We start from the raw sequence: 17,513 nt of genomic DNA, 5'->3' as shown, positions 1-17,513 counted from the left end.
ATTCACAAGGTTAATTCCTGGGATGTCAGGACTGCCTTACGCAGAGAGGTTAGAGAGACTGGGCTTGTACACGCTGGAATTAAGGAGATTGAGAGGGGATCTGATTGCAACATATAAGATTATTAAGGGATTGGACAAGATAGAGGCAGGAAATATGTTCCAGATGCTGGGAGAGTCTAGTACCTGAGGGCATGGTTTGAGAATAAGGGGTAGGTCATTTAGGACAGAGTTAAGGAAAAACTTCTTCTCCCAGAAAGTTGTGGAGGTCTGGAATGCACTGCCTCAGAAGGCAGTGGAGGCCAATTCTCTGGATGCTTTCAAGAAGGAGCTAGATAGGTATCTTATGGATAGGGGAATCAAGGGATATGGGGACAAGGCAGGAACCGGGTATTGATAGTAGATGATCAGCCATGATCTCAGAATGGCGGTGCAGGCTCGAAGGGCCAAATGGTCTACTCCTGCACCTATTGTCTATTGTTATTTTTTTGGGTCTGGGAATGCTCAAAAATTTTTCCTGTATAAGTTAATGGTAATTGCTTCTTCGCTTTATGACATTTTGGATTACAAACGGTTTCATAGGAATGCTCTACCTTCAGATTGTAGGGGAAACCTGTAGTACATAAAATGGAGTACTTATTGTTGAGGGGGATAGCCACAGAGGTGCTCTCCACTATCTGATATTCTCCCATTCTTCTCCTGACACCCATTTTTCTGTCTCCTATAGCCTTGGGGTGACTACCTCCCTGTAGCTCCTATCTATCACCTCTTTTCTTTCCCTAACAACCCAATGATCATCGAGCTGCAGCTCCAGTTCCCTAATACGGTCTATAAGGAGCTGCATTTCGATGCACCCGGCGCAGATGTGGCCATCAGGGAGGCTGGAAGTCTTCTGGAAGTGCCACATCTGACACTCAGAACAGAACACTAGCTCTGCAGACATATTCCCAATTCTCTGAAGAGTTAACTCAGAAAAAAGGAAATAAAAAATTAAAGAATGAACTTATCTAGTTATTTTGCCTGTACCTGTTCCTGAAGAAGCCCTGTTGAGTCAAAGCCTTACTACTCTGACTCAGATGACTCAGATGACAACCGCTCCCGTGATGACTGCTCTGCTGGACAGTACCTCTCTTTTATATAGACTAAATTTTTAAAGCACTTTGCTGGACATGCATGGGATCGCTTCGCTTCTGTCTGAGCAGTACTCCAATCAATGACTCTCTCGGAAAAAACCTCCTGTTTTTTAAAGATCTTCACTTGACTTACATGGGAATGCTTTTCCTGCATCTGCGCATTACTCCAGTGGCCAAGTCATTGGATATATTTAAAGCAGAGGGTGATATTTTCTTGATTAGTAAGGGTGTCAAAGGATACAGGGAGAAGGCAGTAGAAGGGGTGAGAGGGATAGTAAATCAGCCACATCAGAATAGTGGAAATGTCTTGATGGGTTGAATGGCCTCATTCTGTTCCTGTGTCTTTGGTTTTAGTGCATGCTAGTCAGGCAATGGAAGCATGGCAACACTTGCAGACTGGATCCAAGTCAATCCTCACTGACTTAATTTGACACAAACAACTCATTTTACGTTTCAAGTCACACACGGGAAATAAAGCTAATCTTTAATCTGTTCTTGCCTCCATTCTGTTCCTTCCATAAGTATTTGGGTTGCTGAGCACTCTATATTCTTCATTCAACTACTTAATTTCATTTTGAAAATATTCATATTCATATCACATTTCAATAAAATTATCTGTAATTTATTTTTAAAAATCTGTTAGCTGTGTGATAATAATTTGATCTACCTTTTGAATGACATCAATCAAAATATTATATTAGTGAATACAGTTTAGACAGAAACATTTGCCAGCACGTGCTTGGAAACCATATTATGTTTAGCGTTCTGTGCGCAAGCATAAATTAAGATGGTATGTAACTGGATTACCTTGAGAAAATTCTTCAACAAAGTAATGGAGGGGTCTTGAGTCTTGAGTTGCCCTCAAATTCTTGAGGGCAACTCAGCTGATGGGTGTGTATCATAAACTTTGATTAAGTATCATGTGATAGATTTTCCTACACAATTGAAACCATTGGGATTATAGGAACTTCAGTGGCATGGTTACAAGACAATAAAAGGAAGTCACAGAGCACCACTGTACTGAAACAGATCCTCTGCCCCATCTAGACCGTGTAGGCTGGTTTTCTTCCTAGTTCCATCTATCTGCTCTTCAAACTCCTCCCATCCCATCTTCCCTTAAATATTACAATTGAGCCTGCACCTATCACTCATGCTGGCAGCTCATTCCACACTAGCACTACTTTCTGAGTGAAGGAGTTTCCCCTCAGATTCCCCTTAAATATTTCACCTTTCACCCTTAACCTATGACTTCTTGTTCTATTTTCACCCAACCTCCTGGGAGAATGTAGCCCTGGCTATGGAGATGTCTGCATCAAGCTCTCCAAGGAGTCACTGTTAGAAATAATTCTTCTTTTGAAATATATAAATAATTTGGACTGAGTTATTTTTGCTATAATCTTCTTGTTTACAGATGAGCAGATGCTCAGAAACATAGTAAACAGTGCGGATGTTGATAACTTATTTCAGTGAAGATTGGACTGACTGTTGAATTAGGTGGCACATGACAGATACATTTAGGCCAGGGAATAGAGTGATTAATTTTGCTTGGAAGAATAAGAACATAAAACGTGCAGTAAACTGTACATTTTTAAAGGCTGTTGAGGAGCCAAGGGAACTGGCTGTATATGGGCATAAATCTTTGAAAGTGACAGGACATGTTGGGAGAATGGTTAGCAAAGCCTATGGGATCTGAGGCTTCAAAAGCAGAGGCATAGATTATAAAAGCAGGGATGTTATGTTGAATCTTCATTAAACAGCAGTTATGCCACAACTGAAGTATGGATGCAATTCTTGTCATCACAGTTTAGGAAGGATGTTCAGTGCAAGAACAGGATTGTTTCACAGATATTACCAGGACTAAAAGACTTGGATTATAAGGAGATCCTCAATAGGCTAGGATGATTTCCCCTGAAGCCTGGGAAGCTGACGGGTGATTTTATAGAGTTTTATAAAATCATGGAAGATGTAGATAGGATGTAGCCTTTTTCTCCCCTAGTGAAAGAAAATAACAGATATTGAAACTCTAGATCAGGTAAAGTTTTAAAAGAGACCTGAGGGAAAACTTTCCCATTCATAGATTGGTGGATGAAAAGTGGGGGGGGGGGTTTAAAGAGATATGGATCAAATACAGGTACATTTGAACAGCATAGTGGCACTATGGATGGCCAAGTTTGTTCCCATTCTGTTTCTCTACAATGAAGTGTGATTAGTGTGTGATGTGTGTAAATGAGTGCTTGTGGGTTAACGGAGATAAAGAGTTGAAGGGCCTATAGGGCCATGGAAAATAAATGGAGGAATGGGTCTGAACAGATTCCATTGCAAGGAGCTATAATGGCTTGTGGGCCACTTCTGTGCTGAAACAACACTACAGTAATGTAGCAATTAGTACAACGCTGTTACAGCTCGGGGCTTTGGAGTTTGGAGTTCAATTCTAACATCACCTGTAAGGAGGCTGTATGTCCTCCCAAGGGAATGGTTGAGCATTCTTCATGTTTGCTGGTTTCCTCCCTCAGTCCAAACTGAATGAATGAATGAATGAAATAACAACAGTACAAACATAACAAAAAGCATAATTTACAATGATGATTTCATAGGACAAAATTACAACAAAAAATATATATATTCTTTAAAACAAACTGAAAGGGTGTAGGCTGAAGCTACAGCTTATTATGCCTAACCCTCTTACTTATACAACAACATATTTGGCATCAATTATCACATCAAAAACAAAAAATGACGTAATCTTTTAACACAAAATCCAATTCCAAATATCATTTATTTACATTACTCCCATTCATTTTAAATCATGTACTTTATATTTTTTCATTAAATGATTTTTAAATGATTTTTAAACTTGTTAAGTGTCGTGCATGTTTTTAAATTCTTACTACAACTGTTCCATAGATTCACACCTCTGACTGAAATGCAGTGATTTTTTACATTTGTTCTTATCCTTTGTTTTTGAAACATACATGTTCCTCTTAGATCATGTTGACTTTCTCTCAATTTAAACAACCTTTGGACACTTTGTGGTAACTGTCCATTTTTTTTTATTTTATATGTAATTTGTATTATTTTAAAATCTACAAAATCTCTGAATTTTAAAGTATTTAGTTGAATAAACAGTGGATTGGTTGGCTCATAATAACTTGTTTTATTTACAAATCATATAACTTTCTTTTGCAGTAGAAAATTGAATTTGTATTTGTTTTGTATGTATTTCCCCATATCTCTACACAGTAAGTCATGTATGGGTCTATTAGTGAACAGTATATTGTATACAAAGATTCCTGATTTAAGAAATCTTGTGTGGTGTACAGTATTGAAATAGGTTTTGCTATTTTTGCTTTGACATAATTTGTGGTTTCCAGCTTAATTTACTATCTATTACCACCCCTAAAAATTTTGTTTCAGATACCTTATCAATTTCAACATCATTTATTCTAAGTTTACTATATGAGTTTGGTACACGGTTTCCAAATATTATGAATTTAGTTTTATTTAGATTCAGTGATAATTTGTTGGTATCAAACCATTTCTTTATAATTTTTAGTTCTTTCTCCACTGTATCCAAAATTTTTTTTGGATGTTCCCCACTACATCAGTAAATAATATACATGTTAATGTCTGAGAAACCATACATATATCATTTATATACAAAATGAATAACAATGGACCAAGCACTGAACCTTGTGGAACCCCACAAGTTACCCTCAAAAGTTTTGAATTCGAGTTGTTTATATGTACATACTGATACCTGTCTTCCAAATAACTACTTAACCAGTCATGTGCCACCCCTCTAATACCAGATCTTTCTAATTTTGTTAAAAATAGTTTATGGTCAATGGGGTCAAATGATTTTTTTAGATCAAGGAATATTTCCATTGTGTGTTCATTTCTTACTATAGCGTTTGAAATTTCTTCTACAAAATCTATTAATGCTATTGTAGTGGTTCTGTTTTTTTCTGAAACCATATTGCTGTTCACAGAGTATATTATGTTTTGTTATAAAAGCATCTAACCTTCTTACAAATATTTTTTCCAATATTTTGGAAAACTGTGAGAGCAAAGAAACTGGTCTATAATTTGAAAATACAAGTTTATCTCCAGCTTTGTAATTGGAATGACTTTGGCATTAGTTAGGTTAATTGATCATTGTAAACTGTCCCATGATCAGACAAAGATGAAATCTGAGGTTGCTGGGCAATGTGGCCAGAAGGACCTATTCAGTACGCCCTGAATAGATAAATAAATAAAGCTATTTTATGGTTCCATCTTTATATAACTAAGTAATTGCAAAACCAAATGGATTTATATTTCCAGTCTAGGGTACTTGATTTAGTACAAGAAATACATGGCACTAAGGTGTTCAGAATTTTTCTGTCCTCGAATGCCGAGAGCAAATTGGTCTACTATTTCATAGATCCAATTTCCTTAGAGACCTGTATCCACACAAATTACATTATGCTTTTTACCAGTATATTTACAAATTGGCACACAGAGGAATTCTGTGAAAAGAAGCATATTATTCAAATGGTAAGAGATTACAGACCTTGAGGGTGCAGAATGGGTACAGGTATGCTGTGATTTATTTACAGAAGATTGATATTCATGTCAAGCAAATAATTATGGAAGATAATCGAATATGATGGTTGCCCCTCCAACTGGAGGTCTGTGTCTAGTGGTGCGCTGCAGGGATCAGTGCAAAATCTATTTTTGCTTGTCAACAGGATCAGCAATCTGCATGATAATCTGGTAAACTGGAGTGACAACCGAAGTGATAGATACAGCTTTGACTGCAATACTTATGGGAAGTTTGGATAAGTACATGTACATGAGGGCTAAGGTTCAGCTGCAGGTCAATGGTATTAGGCAGAGTAACAGTTCAGCATGGCCTGGATGGCCGAAGGGGCATGGTTCTATGCTTTATGATAATTTATTGATGGCTGACAAGGGTAGTCAAAAGCAGGATAAAAGCAAAAGGGAAGGCATATAATATAGCAAAAATTAGTGAACAGAGAGAGGATTGGGAAGATTTTAAAAACCACCATAATGCAAATAAAAAGCCAAATGGAGAGAAAAGATGAAATATGAAAGTAAGCCAACCAATAAGATAAAAGAGGATAACAAAATTTTTTTTCAGATATATAAGGAGTAAAAGAGAGGTGAGAGTGAATATCAGACCGTTGGTAAATGACACTGGAGAGGTAGTAATGGGGAGATAAAGAAATAGAATACAAACTTGTTAAGTATTTTGTGTGTGTCTTCCTTGTGGAAGACACTAGCAGTATGCCAGAAATTTGAACATGTCAGCGGGCAGACATGAGTGTGGTTGTGGTTACCAAGGAGAAGGTGCTTGGGAAGTTGAAATGTCTGAAGGTTGATAAGTTACCTGGTCCAGATGGATGATACTCTAGGGTTCTGAAAGAGGTAGCTGAGAGATTGTGGAAATATTAGAAATGATCTTTCAAAAAATATTAGATTTGGGAATGGTTCTGAGGAATTGAAAAATTGCAAATGTCACTTCACTCTTTAAGAAATAAAGTACAATACAGGCCTTCGGCCCACAATGCTGTGCCGAACATGTACTTACTTTAGAAATTACCTAGGATTACCCATAGCCCTCTATTTTTCTAAACTCCATGTACCTATCCAAGAGTATCTTAAAAGACCCTATCGTATCCACCTCCACCACCATCACCGGCAGCCCATTCCATGCACTCAACACTCTCTGAGTAAAAAACTTAACCCTGACATCTCCTCTGTACCTACGTTCAAGCACCTTAAAACTGTGCCCTCTCATACTAGCCATTTCAGCCCTGGGAAAAAGCCTCTGCCTATCCACATGATCAAGGCCTCTCATCATCTTATAAAACTCTATCAGGTAAACTCTCATCCTCCATCGCTCCAAGCAGAAAAGGCCAAGTTCACCCTACTTATTCTCATAAGTCATGCTCCTCAATTCAGGCAACATTCTTGTAAATCTCCTCTGAACCTTTCTATGGATTCCACATTCTTCCTGTAGTGAGGTGACCAGAACTGAGCACAGTACTCCGTGGGGTCTGACCAAGATTCGATAGAGCTGTAAAATTACCTCTTGGCTCTTGAACCCAATACCACAGTTGATGAAGGCCAATACACTGTATGCCTTCTTAAACACACAGTCAACCTGCGCAGCAGCTTTGAGAGACCTATAGACTCAGACCCCAAGATCCCTCTGATCCTCCACACTGTCAATAGTCATAGCATTAATACTATATTCTGCCATCATATTTGACCTACCAAAATGAACCACCTCACACTTACCTGAGTTGAACTCCATCTGTCACTTCTCAGCCCAGTTTTGCATCCTATCGATGTCCCCATATAACATCTGACAGCCCTTCACACTATCCACAACACCCTCAACCTTTGTGTCCTCAGAAAATTTACTAACCCATCCTTCCATTTCCTCATTAAGATCCCTGAGGCACACCACTGGTGACTGACCTCCATGCAGAATATGACCCATCTACAGCCAGTTTTTTGCCTTCTGTGAGGATGCCAATTATGGATCCACAAAACAAAGTCCCCTTGGATCCCATGTCTCATTACTTTCTCAATAAGCCTTGCATGGGGTACCTTATCAAATGCCTTGCTTAAATCCATATACACTACATTTACTGCTCTACCTTCATCAATGTGTTTAGTCACAGAATATTCAGTCAGGCTCGTAAGGCACAACATGCCTTTGACAAAGCCATATTAACTATTCCTAATCATATTATGCCTCTCTAAAAGTTTATAAATCCTGACTCTCAGGATCTTCTCCATCAACTTACCAACCACTGGAGTAAGACTCACAGGTCTATAATTTCCTGGGCTGTCTCTACTCTCTTTCTTGAATAAGGGAATAACATCCGCAACCCTCTAATCCTCCGGATCCTACCCTGTCCCCATTGATGATGCAAAGATCACTTTGTCTATCCTGTCTGTTATTTCCACAAAGAATTCCAACAGATTTGTCGGGTAAGTTTTCTCCTTAAGGATACCATGCTGACTTTGGCCTATTTGATCATGTGCCTCCAGGTATCTCAAAACCTCTTTCCAACATCTTCCCAACCACCTGTCTGGCTAGCTAGCCTATAATTTCCTTGCATCTGTCTCCCTCCCTTCTTATTATGAAGATATTATGAACTTGGAAGCATAAATTGGGAGCAGATGTTCTCAGGGAAATGTACGGCAGAAATGTGCCAAATGTTCAGAGGATATTTGCATGGTGTTTTGCATAGGTACATTCCAATGAGACAAGGAAAGGATGGTAGGGAACTGAAAGCATGGTGTACAAAAACTGTTGGAAATCTAGTCAAGAAGAAAAGAAAAGCTTACAAAAGGTTCAAAAACCTTGGTAATGATAGAGATCTAGAAGATACTAAGACTAGCAGGAAGGAGTTTAAGAATGAAATTAGGAGAGCCAGAAGGGGCCATGAGAAAGCCTTGGCGGACAGGATTAAGGAAAATCCCAAGGCATTCTACAAGTACGCGAAGAGCAAGAGGATAACACATGAGAGAGTGACCGATCAAGTGTGACAGTCGATGTTGGCTACTTGGACTTTTGGAAGGCTACCGAGATGTTCTTTTGCACACCAGGGTTGTAATGTGTAGTTATTTGATTTTCTGTCACTTTCTTGTCAGCTTAAACCCCTCTGGGCATTTTCATCTGACCTCTCTCATTAACAAGGCATTTTCAGCCACCAAACTGACACCCAGTGTATGTTTTCTTTCGTTGTATTTTGCACTATTCTTTGTAAATGCTAGAGATTGTTGTGTGTGAAAATCTCAGGAGATCAGCAGTTGCTGAGACTTTCAAACCACACCCTCTGGCACTGCAATCATTTCACGGTCAAAGACATTTTGATCACGTTTCTTCCCCATTTTAATGTTTGGTATGAACAACAATTGAACCACTTGACCATGTCTGCATGCTTTAATGCAGGGGTTCCCAACCTGGGGTGCCCGCACCCCCAGGGGGTGCGAGATGGAATTTCAGGGGGTGCAACAAAGAGCGGCTTGTGTCCTTGAGTGACAAGTCAAGAGTCATCACTCAGCCAGCTGCCAGTGTACCTTGAGAAGTGGTGGTAACGTTTATCCCAAGCACACTCCACTCTCCCGCTGCCTGAGTCGAGAGAGACGTAAACTCACTCCAGTCTCCCGCTGCCTGATCAGCGTTGAGGATTCTCATCAGTGTTAGCTGAGAAGTTACACCTCAGAGTTGAGGATTCTCATCAGTGTTAGCTAGAAGGTTACATCTCAGAGTTAAAAATCATCTCATAATGCCAAAATCTTTATACCTTCTGAATCAACTATCGAGTAATGACTTCACGTTAAAAACAAACCCACAGACAGTAGGTACATTTTTCAATTATAAAATTTTAAAAAGCCGCATTTTGATAAAAAGCAGCTGGTCATTCATTAGTATTTAATTAGTACTCAATGCATTAAAAGAAATTTTTGAATTTCAAAGGTTTTTTTTTCCTCTTAAAAGGTTTTTTTCTTGAATCATTGATAATGTTGAATTGTGTTAGTTGAGGAGGTATTATGCTTAGCACCGAGGACTTAGAATCGTGTGATGGGAGTTCATATCTCCGGTAATCATCGGAAATAGCATGCAAATTCAGTAGAGAATAGCCTAATAAGTCGCATCACGTCCCCGTAGCATTTCCACCTGACGATTTATCTTGGTGTAACTGCAGATAATATCATAATATAATATTCAAAAACATATTTCTCGCGATACTTTGCTATAGGTATGTCTGGTTGAGTAAAACGGTCATCCCTGACTTAGTCAGATAGTTTTCCTCATATTAGCTCACATTTTTCTCTTTACCCTTAACCCTTCATCATGTCAAAAGGAAGGAAATGGAATGATGACTGTGTGCTTTGGTTTCACTTGCACAACAGGAAATGATGGCTGGCAAAAACTCCAGTGTATTCTTTGTAGCGCTGTGTTTTCCAACTCAAATCTGAAGCCATCCAAGCTTCAAGAGCACTTAAGAACAAGCATGGTGGAGCTGATGTTGAAGAACATGATGTTTGGTCATTGAAAATCAAAAGAGCTCGTTTTGATTCACAAGGAACTCTTCCAAAATTAGGTTTTGTTTCTGTTGAAAAACCACTACTTTCTGTTTCATACCAAGTGGCATATAAAGTGGTCAAATCCAAGAAGCCCCGTATAATTGCAGAAGATCTCATCAAGCCATGTGCACTGGAAATGACAACAATTATCCTGGGCAAAGAAGCAAGAAAAAACTTTAAACAGGTGCCCCTATCAAATAATGTCATTCACAACCGAATCAGTGATTTGAGTGAAGATACTTTGGACCAAGTCATCTCAGATGTCAGAGCTACTCCTCTTAAAATCTCTATTCAGCTGGATGAGTCAACTGATGTCTCCAGTTGTTGTCAACTCATCACATTAGTGAGGTATGTCAATGATGGTGCTGTGAATGAATTTTTCCTGGTTTATAAAGGTCTGAAAACAAACACAACTGCAAAGGATGTGATGCAGCAGGTGAAAGTCTTCTTTGCCAAACATGATTTAGATATCAAAGTCGTTGGTTCTGTGTGCACTGATGGGGCACCTGCAATGCTTGGAAATAAATCTGGCTTTTCTGCATTGATGAAAAAGGAGATTCCAGACTTGCAAGTTACACATTGTTTTCTTCATCGGCATGCTTTGGCATCAAAAACATTGCCTCCAAATTTGAAGAAAGTCCTTGATACTTGTGTTAAGTTCATCAACTGGGTCAGGGGGCGTGCTTTGAACCATCGCATCTTCAAATCATTTTGTGAGGATCTGGGAAGTGAGCATTCAGTTTTGCTTTTCCACACAGAAGTCCGTTGGTTGTCACAAGGACAAGCTTTAACCCGCTTCTTTGAACTGCGGGAAGAAATCAAGGTTTTTCTGGAGGAGCGTGAATGTGATCTGGTTGGGGCAATGGAATCACAGGAATTCGTCCAAATGCTGGCTTACTTATCTGACATTTTCACTTGTATGAATGACCTGAGTGTTTCTCTTCAAGGAAAAGGGATAAACATATTGAAGGCTTCTGAAAAGTTGAATGCCTTCAAAGAAAAATTACGTCTTTGGTGTCGAAGGATGAAAAGAGGTAGTCTCTCAAATTTTCCTTCACTAGAAGAGATGGTTGATGATGCTAGATCCATAACTCCTACTGTGCGTGAAGAAATTGTGGCTCATTTGGAAATGCTGTCAGAATCGTTTGATGGATATTTTGCAGCTGGAGACCTGAAGATTTCAGAAGAATCAATCATGAATCCATATTCCTACAATTTGGAGAAAATGTCAGATGATAAAGAGCTGAAGGAAGATCTTATTGATTTGTGGACAAATCGAGATCTTGAAATGCAATTTGAAAGCAAGACTTTGGAGGAGTTTTGGTGTGCAGCACTGGATATGTTCCCAAGACTCGGTGGAAAAGCACTCCGTGTCCTCATTCCATTTGCAACAACATACTTGTGTGAATCTGGATTCAGTTCTCTTTTGTCAATCAGGACAAAATCTAGGAATCGCCTGAATCCACAGGCAGACCTGCGGATCACAGTCAACAAGAAAGTTCCACATTTTGATAAAATCATGAATGAGAAGCAGGAGTAAAGAAGTCATTGAATTTTATGTTCACAAATGGGATTGACTTTACTGTTTACAATTTTTTCTGAATAAATTAGAACCTAATTGCTCAATTTATATTTGCATTTTATGCACTGAGTTAAATGCTTATTTTTAAGTTCAATTTGTTCACTCACAGTATTGTATGTGGTTCAAAAATTAGAAATTAGACTTCTTCATCTTCAAATGTGATATTACTTTTGTAGGGGGTGCAAACATTAATCAAACATTTCCTAGGGGTGTGGGGCATAGAAAAGGTTGGGAACCACTGCTTTAATGCATTGAGTTTTTGCCACATGATGATCTGATTAGGTATTTGTATAAGATGATGAGAGGTATTGATCGTATGGATAGTCAGAGGCTTTTTCCCAGGGCTAAAATGGTTGCCACAAGAGGAAACAGGTTTAAGGTGCTGGGGAGTAGGTACAGAGAAGATGTCAGAGGTAAGTTTTTTTTTTACTCAGAGAGTGGTGAGTGCATGGAATGGGCTACCAGCAAAGGTGGTGGAGACGGATACATTAGAGTCTTTTAAGAGACTTTTGAATAGGTACATGGAGCTCAGAAAAATAGAGGACTATAGGTAAGTAATGCATCATCAATAACTCTCGGAGACGGGAGACAAACAATAGGCTTTTCTTAGCAGCAAAAGAGACCACAACATCTTGGAGACTGAGGGAGGAGCAGTGCCTCCAATTGCCTTTATACAGGGGTCCGTGGGAGGAGCCACAGGAGCAGTCAGCAGAGGGCGTGTCCAGACAGGTATACATAGTTTACCACAGTAAGCCTAGTAATTTCTAAGGTGGGGACATGTTCAGCACAACTTTGTGAGCTGAAGGGCCTGTATTGTGTTGTTGATTTTCTATGTTTCTATGTTAACAAGAAGGTGTAGAGGTGTACCTAATAAAGTGGCCACTGAGTGTATCTTTAAAAGAAAATTTACATGTAGTTATCTTGTATTAGCAGAATCTTAAAAAATGAGAGGTGTCTTGTTGAAATATATATGGTTACAAAACGTGGAGAAAATGTTTTATCTTGTTTGAGTCTTGAGTTAAGTTCACTATTTATATTAAAAGAATGGCTCACCACAATCTAGAGATGAGGCAACATTTTGTTTTCCTCAGAGAGTTGTGAATCTTTTACTGAGAGTGTTGTATACAAAGGGCCTGAAGCATTGTTGAAGATCCCTACAACCTATCCTACAATCTCTTTGACCCACTACAGTTAGGTAGGAGGTACAGGAGCATTAGGACTAGGACTGCCAGGCTGGGTAACAGCTTCTTCCCCCAGGCTGTGAGTCTAATGAGTACCCTGTCACCAGCGAGGAGTCATCACTCCTCACGAACTGTTTACTGCTTACCTGTGCTGTGCACTACATGCATTTTGAATTATATTTATTAACTTATCAGATAACAATAAACTTGAAATTAAAATTTAATCTTTGAAGTTCTCATCATCAAAAGTTGATAGAATGGAGCCTTGGAATATTTTAAGGCAATGATAGATAGAAAGAATGGGAAATATAAGTGGGTGTAAATGGAAATGTGAAGCTGAAGCCATAGTCAAATTAACCATGATTTTAGTAAATACTCTAGCAGAACTGGGGCAGAATGGCCCAATTTAGTTCTTAATGTGAATATTCCTGTTTTTTTTTCCTGGTGGTTGGATAGAGAAAATTGACAGCTAAATAGTGGAAATTAATTATTTATATGACAGCAGTTTGAGAGTAGGTAATTGTGTTGCTATGCATTGACCTATTTTATACTGTTAAATGAATGACATGGTCTCCTCTCTAACAGACTGGTAACTTTTCACACAGGCAATTACTGGAATGCAGCTTCATTTAACACCGAGTCTTCATATCTACATTTCCCAACGTTCCATGGGGAGCTAAGCGCAGACATTACATTTTTCTTCAAAACTACGGCTTCCTCGGGAGTTTTCCTGGAGAACCTGGGAATAAAGGACTTCATAAGGATTGAGCTAAATTGTAAGTGTCATCCGACAGTGAAATAACTCTGGGTTATAATCAGAGTTACAGGCGAAGTCCTGTGTAGCTCAAGACCATCAGGATCGAAAGAACAATGGTCATGTGGGAGTTCCCCATCATCCTGGCATAAAACATGCCACAATGATCACACCTCTGGTCCTTCCAGCCTGATGAGCTAAACCTCACTATCTTTTGCATCAGGACACAAATGCTGCAGTACATTGCCTGCATTATCTTTCTTCAGTTCGGTAGAACCTAGAATATAGAACAGCATGACACAGGAATGGGCCCTTCTGCTCAAGATGTTGCACCAAACTAGTTAAACTAGTGATTACATAGTTAACTAAATGAATCCTTTCTGTCCACATGGTGTCTGATGGTTTGCACTGAGGAATCAGAATGCAATTTATTATTACTGACAGTGCAGTGCAAAAGTATTAAAAGTACAAAACATAAAAAAGTGAACAAAAATAAAAGAATAACAAGGTAGGGACAATGGATTCATGGACCAGCAGAGGATGGCAGAGGGGAAGAAGCTGTTTATGAATCATGGAGTGTAAGTGTTCAGGCTCCCTTTTCTGATGAGAAGAGGGCATGTCCAATATGTGGGCTGTAGACTGCTCATTTTACATAAGGTTAGTTCTTTGAAGTCAATTTGTCTTAATCAATGTTTTTGAGTATAAGTAGCTTTCATTTTAAATCAATCAATTAGGTATCTTAATAGAGGCATCCAAAGCAAGATCAAACTGCTGAGGAACTCAGTGAATCAGACAGCATCTGAGGAAGGAAAAGGACAGTCCGCATTTTGGGTTGAGATCCTTTAACTGGACTGAAGGAATAGCAGGGAGATAGTGTAAAGAAGTTTAACTTCAAGTTTATTGCCATCTGACTGTACATATAAGCAATCAAATGAAATAATATTCCTCCAGACAACGGGCATCCACAATACATACATCTAATGGCATATAAACCAAAATATTACCATCAATAAGTTAATAAAATATAATTCAAAATATTATATAAACATAATTTCAAAATCAGAATCAAGTATATTATCACCAGCATGTGATGTGATGTTTTATGCAATAATAGTTCCATGTAATATCAAAGAATATATTCAACATACAGCCTGAAATTCTTCTTCTTCACAGATATCCATGAAAACAGAGGAGTGTCCCTAAGAATAAGTGACAGTAAAAATGTTACAACCCCAAAGCCCCCCTCATACAAGCAGCAGCAGAGAAATTACCCTCCTGTGCCCCCCCACTTATTTCAGCAATAAAGCATCAGCACCCTCCACCCACAAGGCTCGTGAGAAAGATCATGACCTGCAGTCCAACAAAAACTAATTGTTCACCTGACAATTCGACATACCGCAGGCGCTGTCTCCCTAATAAAGGGATAGAGAGTTGTCACTCAGGTGTCACACAGTGAGAGGGGAGACTAACAAGACAAAAAAAATCACTGATTTACAGTGTTAAAGACTGCCACCTCATTCTTTCTTCCAAGTACTCTGACTCAAGCATCAGCAACAAACGCCCCTACCAACGAGACAATAAGGTATAGAGAGAGAGGTCTGAGTGCAGAGCCTCTGACAGCTGATCTGCTGTTCCCGATATTCAATTTTTTCAGTGGCACCAGCATTGAATCATCTCGTCCACAGAGCTGAAAAGCCTCAAAACCCCAAAGGCTCACTTGTCTTCTAGGCAGCATTCATGGAACATTGAGAAATGGCCAGTCAGTGAACCTGGAAGTGGGTTCCTTCACCACAAAGGACTGAAGTTTGAGTGTAGCTCTAGGTCAGGGCCTTTGACAGAACCCCATTCAATTATTTGTATTATTATTATACTATATTATTTAATGAGAAAGTAAAGAGGTATGGGAACCAAGGGGACTTGCATGGTGGATCCATAATTGGCTTACCTACAGAAGGCAAAGAGTGGTTGTAGACGGGTCATATTCTGCATGGAGGTCGGTCACCAGTGGTGTGCCTCAGAGATCTGTTCTGGGATCCTCTTCTTTTTGTGATTTTTATAAATGACCTGGATGAGAAAGTGGAGGGATGGGTTAGTAAATTTGCTGATGACTCAAAGGTTGGGGGAGTTGTGGATAGTGTTGAGGTCTGTCAGAAGTTACAGCAGGACATTGATAGGATGCAAAACTGGGCTGAGAAGTGGCAAATAGAGTTCAACCCAGATAAGTGTGAGGTAGTTTATTTTGACAGGTCAAATATGATGGCAGAATATAGTATTAATTATAGTATAAAAGACTCTTGGCAGTGTGGAGGATCAGAGGGATCTTAGAATCTGAGTCCATAGGATACTCAAAGCTGCTGCACAGGTTGTCTGCGTGGTTAAGAATGCATACAGTGCATTGGCCTTCAACAACCGAGGGATTGAGTGCAAGAGCCAAGAGGTAAGGTTATAGTTATATAGAACCCTGGTCAGACCCCACTTGGAGTACTGTGCTCAGTTCTGGTCACCTCACTACAGGAAGGATGTAGAAAGGGTGCAGAGGAGATTTACAAGGGTGTTGCCTGAATTGGGGAGCATGCCTTATGAGAATAGGTTGAGTGAACTTGGCCTTTTCTCCTTGGAGTGACGGAGGATGAGAGATAACCTGATAGAGGTGTACAGGATGATGAGAGGCATTGATCATGTGGATAGTCAGAGGCTTTTTCCCAGGACTGAAAAGGCTAAAATGAGAGGGCACAGTTTCAAGGTGCTAGGAAGTAGGTATAGAGGAGATATCAGGAGTAAGTTTTTTCTGCAGAGAGTGTTGAGTGTGTGGTTTGGGCTGCTGGTGACTGTGGTGGAGGTAGATAAGAGACTCCTGGATAGGTACATGGCGTTTAGAGAAATAAAGGGCTATGAGTAACCCTAGGTAATCTCTGAAGTAAGTACATGTTTGGCACAGCATTGTGGGCCAAAGGGCCTGTTTTGTGCTGTAGGTTTTCTATATTCTATGTTCTATAAATTACAATTCAAATGCACAGGTAAACATTAAACAGTCAACAGTAAACAGCTCACTGTCCTAGTGATGAGAACTTGGTTCTGACTGTGTTTCACGGTTGAGGAAAGAAGCTGTTGCCCAGTCTGGCAGTTCATGTTCTGATGGTCCTGTACCTCCTTCCCGACAGTAGTGGGTCAAAGAGGGTTAGGTTGGGTGGTAAGGATCCTCAACAATGTTTCAGTTCTTTCTTCTGCAACAATCCTGGTAAATGTCACAAATAGGGAGCAGGGAGACCCAGGTGATTCTCTTGGCAGTTTTTACGTGAGGCATGTGGTTAGGTAAGAGTTGGCAGGTGATGTGTGGAACCAGGTGAGAAGTGGTGATTGGCAGATGGAGGCAGGTGAAGGAGTGAAGGAAAGAGCAACAACCAAAGGGTTTGAGGTGAAGAGTAGAAGCAGCAAAGGGTTACAAATGGTGGAATCCGACAGGAAAGGAAGGCAACAACTTCAAAATGTTGGAGGAACTCAGCAGGTCAGGCAGCACTTATGGGGAAGAATAGACAATTGGCATTTCGATCTGGGTCCCTTCATCAGGTTTTCAGCCCCCAATGTGAGAAAAGTTTCCAACCTGATGGGTTGATCCTCTTTGTTTATTGTTTGTGCTCCCAGGTGCCATGCATGACTGTTATGTTTCCCACCTATCACCGCCCAGATCCTCACTTCATTCCCCCTCCCCCATCTACCTACCCTATCCTTCACCTGGCTTCACCTCTCACCTT

At 39.7% G+C, this 17,513-nt stretch overlaps 1 protein-coding gene across 1 annotated transcript in view; it reads left to right on the top strand.

The window, feature by feature from the left end:
- Positions 1-17,513, top strand: part of LOC132394766 (contactin-associated protein-like 5) — a 1,222,641-nt gene that overhangs the window by 823,417 nt on the left and 381,711 nt on the right. Inside the window, exon 16 of the mRNA XM_059971174.1 lies at positions 13,613-13,783. Coding sequence (XP_059827157.1) covers positions 13,613-13,783 — 171 coding nt within the window. The remainder of the gene's footprint in view (positions 1-13,612; positions 13,784-17,513) is intronic.

Source organism: Hypanus sabinus, chromosome 5 (assembly GCF_030144855.1).
Source record: "Hypanus sabinus isolate sHypSab1 chromosome 5, sHypSab1.hap1, whole genome shotgun sequence".
NCBI classification, from domain to species: Eukaryota; Metazoa; Chordata; class Chondrichthyes; order Myliobatiformes; family Dasyatidae; genus Hypanus; species Hypanus sabinus.
The sequence above is the reverse complement of the archived record's forward strand: the minus strand, read 5'-3'. Positions and strand labels throughout refer to the sequence as shown.